Source organism: Xenopus laevis, chromosome 4L (assembly GCF_017654675.1).
Source record: "Xenopus laevis strain J_2021 chromosome 4L, Xenopus_laevis_v10.1, whole genome shotgun sequence".
In the NCBI taxonomy this organism is placed as follows: Eukaryota; Metazoa; Chordata; class Amphibia; order Anura; family Pipidae; genus Xenopus; species Xenopus laevis.
Genome location: NC_054377.1, coordinates 96,572,792 through 96,578,685, shown reverse-complemented (window position 1 = coordinate 96,578,685; position 5,894 = coordinate 96,572,792). Strand labels below are relative to the sequence as shown.

Sequence of the window (5,894 nt, the reverse complement as noted above, 5' to 3'; positions counted from 1 at the left end):
AACACTGTCTGAGTTAAAACGGCAATGCCTCAGTGACGTCACGTTTCCATACTCCTGTGACTATACACACGTAACTTAGCCAGGGCGATACATCAATAGTGAACTATTAATGGTCACATGGTACTAAACCAGGATATTGTATATGTGCTTAAAGCATCCACTGTAAACACTTTGATACAGAACACATTAACGTTAACATGGCAATGCCGCTTTAAGGAAATTCTCCGCGGGCCGCCTTTCGAATCCAGGCGGTTAATCCTGCGCTCACCGATTGGTAGTTGGAAATGTGTCGCACACAACGCTAGACAGCCGTGATCTGTGTTGGAGACCGCTCATTGTGATCTCCTGATTGGCTAATGGAAGAGTGACGTAACTCGTATATAAACTGACTGGGGGAAGGCGCCCGCGCTTAGTTGCTGTTGGTTTCTAGGTTGGTCGGGTCAGATAGCCTTGTGTCGAAGTTTAAATCACCCTCAAGGGAAACCGGAAGGTTGGAGAAACCTGCATTTTCGAAAATGCACCGGGAAGTGTTAGAACAACAACACGATCCTGGGACTGTGGAAACTCCGCCCGGACTCGGCTTTCGCCTTGAAGCTCACCGCATAGTGAGTATTTCGCTGGGAAAGATCTACCATTCCCGTGTGCAGCGCGGCGGCATCAAACTGCATAAGAACCTGATGGTGTCCCTGGTACTGCGCAGCGCCCAGCAGGTCTATCTGAGCCAAAGTCCGGAAGAGTTACAGCAGGAGTATTACCTGAGGCAGGCGGAGCTCCATAATCCCGGCCCACAGGACTGCAAGGAACCCGAGCCATGTCCCCTCACCGGAGAGACTCAGTGCCCCCCTACTGAGCAGACAGACGCCCGGACATGTTCCTGCCCAACTGCGAGTCGCTCTTGTAACCCAAACGACACAGAGAACCCTCGGGGGGTGCCGTGTTGCCAGGGACATGTGACCGAAAGCTGCCGGTCCCACTCGGCCTCCCTGCATGAACCAGATCTCTGCCCCAGCCACGAAGCAGAGCCCAGCAGCCCAGATTCCCCCAGTAGCTGCTGTCGGAAGAGAAGCGGAGGGAACCCGCCGGATGGGCCGGCCATGAAGCGAGCAAAGAGGGAGCAAGGAGAGCAGGAGGTGCCAGAGCCAGGGGACGAGGCGGAGGAACACATGGAGACAGAGAACGTTGCAAACCTCATCAGCATCTTCGGCACCAGTTTCTCGGGACTTCTGAGCAAAGAGCCTGGGACTGAGGCGGCTGAGGAGCCCGCGCAGGACGTGCAGGAGTTGGACTCTACGGGCCCAGCCGGACCAGGTTGCAGTGAAAGGGCGATCAGCCCAAGTATGAGCTCCTGGAGCACGGCCATAGAAGCCTTCTGAGCCAGCCCTCCTCGCAGGAACGTCCAGCCCGCGGCGCCCCTTGCACTAAGCAGACTGGCCGGGGTGTGTAGTTCAGCAGCAGCAGCTGGAGGGCCGCAGGTTGGAAACACCTGCTATAGACTGAACTGAGACTGAAGCTGGCGCAGAGCACAGTGTATGGATTGTTCTATATAAGACGGATCATGACTGACCTCCAGTTACTCTATGTCCTGATATGTCTGGATGCCTCTTCCTACATCTGCCTAATGTTGTGTTTGGATTGGTGGGTGCAGCTTGCTACATTGGTAAAGCACTTATAGCAGAGATCTTTCAACCAGTGCTTCTGCTGGACTACAACTTTTAGCACTGGCTCCCTAGAGAGGCTGGGAGTTGTAGTCCACAACAGCTATTCTTTTCCCCTGGTTGCAGATCCCTGACTTAAAGGGATGCCACGTGTACAATTTACTTAACCCATTTGTTGTCAGTGGAGACAGTGAAAGTTGCACACCATCTTACTAGGGACTTGGGCACTCCTGGAACAACCATGATTTTCTGTAAGTGTGGAATACATGCAGATCGCTGGATCTCGTGGCTTGTTTAGGGGTGTTCCAAGTCCCACCTGGCACTATAAGTGCATAAAGGTCAAGAATTAAATCAACACTAATTCAATGAAGCTATTTTATTGTAAGAACTGATTTTTTTTCAACTGGGGGGGTATTTCCCTGAGGCAATATGTATCAGTCCTGTAACACCCCTCCCCCAGTTTGAAAAGAATGTCTCCCAACCCCCACCTCTATGGTCACCACGTGCTAGGGGAGTTCCCCATTTGGGGAGAGGGAGGGAAGTTCCCATCTGTTCACACTGCCCTATTCTTACCTATTGTGTTATGGTTCCTCCAGTGATTTTAAAACTACTGCTTCCTGTTTCATGTCCTGACTTGATTCAAATGCCAAATCAGTGTGCAAACTGTTTGGCAGCCCCTTTTCACTGCACACTCATCCACACCATTTTGTTAGTTACGTTTTTTTGTCACTTGTTTGAGTTCCTAAACAAGCATATTCTACAGCTTGCATATTTGGTTATGTTACAGTTTATAGTCCATAACACAGTAAAGTGTCTAATCTACTTTCATTTTTGAGCGCACTCAGTCCTGGAACTACCCCTCTCTAAGCCGCCCACCATCCTTTTGGTTTCTGTGTAGTGTAAGCATGAGGAAGCAACTGCTCAATGTATCGGTGTAGAGCTACTAAAGAGGAAGGAAAACCCCTTTAAATGTATTTTGTCTTCTGGAAGTGCTGGCGCTCATGTGCTCAGTCCAGCCCTACGTGCACAGTCAGATCTCTCTTTGTTTTAGAAGATGAGTTATTCTATCTGGACATGATTTAAACAATGGTTTACAGTATTTTTATGCACAATGCTGTAACTGACTTCTGTATACTATGATGTTTCTACGTGTTTGACACGTATTAAATAATTTGAAAAGTTTCAGAACTCTCGTTATTTATAAAACCTTAACTGTTTGAATTAATACATCCATGCTGACTTGGGAATTTGGGATAAAATAGCTACTGGTCTCTTGTGTTTTAACCAAATGAGGTCAATCTAAAAGACCGGCTATGAACTTGCTTGATATAAACCAAAGCATAATATTTAGCAGTAGCTGTTTAGTTTTCTATTTAACCTTTTGAGTCCCACACTGGAAAATTAGCAACATCCTTTGGAACTTAAACGTTTGTAGTTTTAAAATGGTTACATACTTTAATTTATGGTAAATTACAAGTAATTAATACAGCACATTTTTAGCTGTATCCTGTTCTCTTGCTCATATTCCAGGCTTGGGCACATTATCCCCCAGTGGTCCAGAAATCGGGACGTAGTAATTTCTTTCCACAGTAGCTGAGCTCACTGTTTGTCTGCAATATGAAGAGGCGTGGAGATAAATGCATTTTGCAGGCCACCATTATGGGAAAATGTGTTTAAATACCAGGGTTAATAAACTTCCTGCTATATTTCACCTCCCCCTGGCAGTTCAATAGATAAGGAGCAGGTGTTAGAAGAGGGGGGTTGGTGACCTCCACTCTGTTGGCTAAAGGTCGCATTGTTCTTATTACTAAGGAAACCAGAAGTCGTCCTGTTGGCTTTTATAGACATGTATGCATGTCAACTGGTTACTAGTCCTACCTACAACTCTTCTACAAACAGTTGAGGAACTTGATTATCAATCAATTGTTTGGACACACATAGCAATGTAGGAAATGTTACCTGTTAATGCACGTTTTCGGGGGAAAATATCTTGCTCATCAGCTTGAGTGTTTTGCTTGATGGATAACATTTCCAAGTCCTGCAGATGTGCGCAAATGTTACACAACAGTACTGTTTACATTATGACATGTACAGTTTTATTATTTGCTTTCTACTGGCTGAAGGATTAGTACAACCTAGTCAGGTTTAACATTATCCATCAGCACCGACAGCCCTACTTCATTCTATTAATATTGTGCTTCATAAACCCAGCTGATGAAGCTTTTGTTTCTAAACTGCAGATCAGAGGTCAGTGAGGGTGTTGTGAGTTGCAGTTCATAGGATAGACAAGTGGTGGTTGTGAACTACACAGACAAGCAGGAGAGAGTTATGCCATTTATTGGGTCCAGAGGTCTCTGGAGTTACATGTCGATCTCCCTCAGGGTTATTTTATGTTAAGTGACTTAGATCCCAGACAGGTATTTCTCATTAAAAATGCAATAACTCTCCTTTTACCTGCATTTTGAGTAGTGTTTGGACACTTCTTTTTCGGTCACACGTTTGGCATATGTATGATTCTTTAGCTCCAGGAATATACAGTGTGTGCACCAATGTTTATGGGGCCATAACCAACAGAGTAAGAGTATATATAGAATATATATATTTAAGAGAATATATATTAAATCCTGTGAACCACGTTCTTGCCATATATAGATATCTGAACATTGATCGCACGATTTAATGAATTGCCAAACAATAAGGTAATAAACCTTTCTCATTTACATTTGTTTGGCAGCTCTTAAAAGCCTGTGAGTGCTGCCCTTGTCCTGTGTTTATTTTATCTGTACTGTACCCATGTTCTGAAACTGCATATGGTACGTACATGCTTTGGACAAAATATATATCCAGTATATTTGTTTTCAGTAATTGGTTCTCAAAGCTTGTTTAATGTATTTATACAAGACTGCTCATGGCAAATACAGTGATAAATATCAACAAAAAGTTCAGAAGGAAAAGCAAAAACCCAGAAATGTAACAAGTCAGGGCCAATGTATGAGCTCATACATGGGAAATTCCCATTTGCTGTCCTTGAGCGACATGTATTTAAATGTTTGCTTGGTTACTTCCTTGTGTGCTTCCCCATCGTGATAGTAGCAAACCATCCTTGTTTATGTGATCTGGTTTCCAACACTTGCCTGGCATGTTTAATCTGACTTGCTATTGGGTGTAACCCAACTGAAGTAAGTTTGAATAAAGTACCTTGCCGCACATTGATCTGATCATCCTGTTCCCTCTTGGTAACAGGGAGAAAGTGAATATCTCCATAAGCATATGGGAATTGATTTTTAAATCTGTAATGTGATAACATTTATTTATAAACTGTTTCTGGTCTCAAATTGGTAATACTCCTGGAATTCTTAACTGAGATGATGTCCCCAAAATAACATTTTGCCTAATAAAAAAAAAAAAAAAAATAGAATCTAAGCAAATTTTAAAAATACATTCACCAAATATTTTCAGTGTATTTAAAGTTAACTGAATTGCAGTTGAAAGGCATATATCTTCCCTGGTAATTTAACTGTCGATACAATGCAACAAGCAAATTTTTGGAGATCCAATGTATGTAAATATGTGCTCCTTTCAAACAAAGTCAGACACTAAGGGGTGTTTAAAAAAAGCGGTAAAGTCTCTTCCCACTCCCCATAGACGAAAATTAACAAGCGGCAACATTTATTGAAGATAATGGAGGGGCATTTAACCAGCCTATCTTGGCTGGAGGAGAGCAGACTTGTTTTTTGGTTAATTTTTTATATGTTGCTGTCCATTTAGAGAGCAAGGGATGAAAGCCTAATGTGAAAATAACCACGTGTGGAAGAGAAGTGGTGGTTTGGAAGGGGAAAGAGAAATTTTAGTAAAATTTGGTTATGGAAATAAGCTTACAGATCACTTTTAATATTGGTCAGACATTCCTGTTTAGCTCCCAGTGTCCCTTGGAATTTTTTTGTCTATGCACGGGAGTTGTAAGCCAGCAGCCGAAGGGCCCTAAGCTGGCCCCACCTCAGCTAGATATAGGTAGTCTTTTAAATAAATAAAAGCTTTTAGGTCATTCTTTTTCCTCTGGGCGTAGCATAACCTAAACGATTGCCAGAGCATATGATTGAGTGGAAGAGAGCAAACCTCCCCTGGCCTCTTTTAGGAGACATTGGGTGGGTTTCTCAGACAGATCCTGTTCTTTCTCAGAATCTTCCATACAATCACATGACAGGAATACCGGTCTCACCCTCCCTCTCCCGTCTGCCT

At 43.6% G+C, this 5,894-nt stretch overlaps 1 protein-coding gene across 1 annotated transcript; it reads left to right on the top strand.

The window, feature by feature from the left end:
* The first annotated feature begins 427 nt into the window (after positions 1-427).
* On the top strand, positions 428-2,837 carry ier5.L (immediate early response 5 L homeolog). The gene is given in 1 exon segment (NM_001091562.1): positions 428-2,837. A coding segment is annotated over 1 exon segment (858 nt). The 5' UTR covers positions 428-515; the 3' UTR covers positions 1,374-2,837.
* The last annotated feature ends 3,057 nt before the right edge of the window (positions 2,838-5,894 follow it).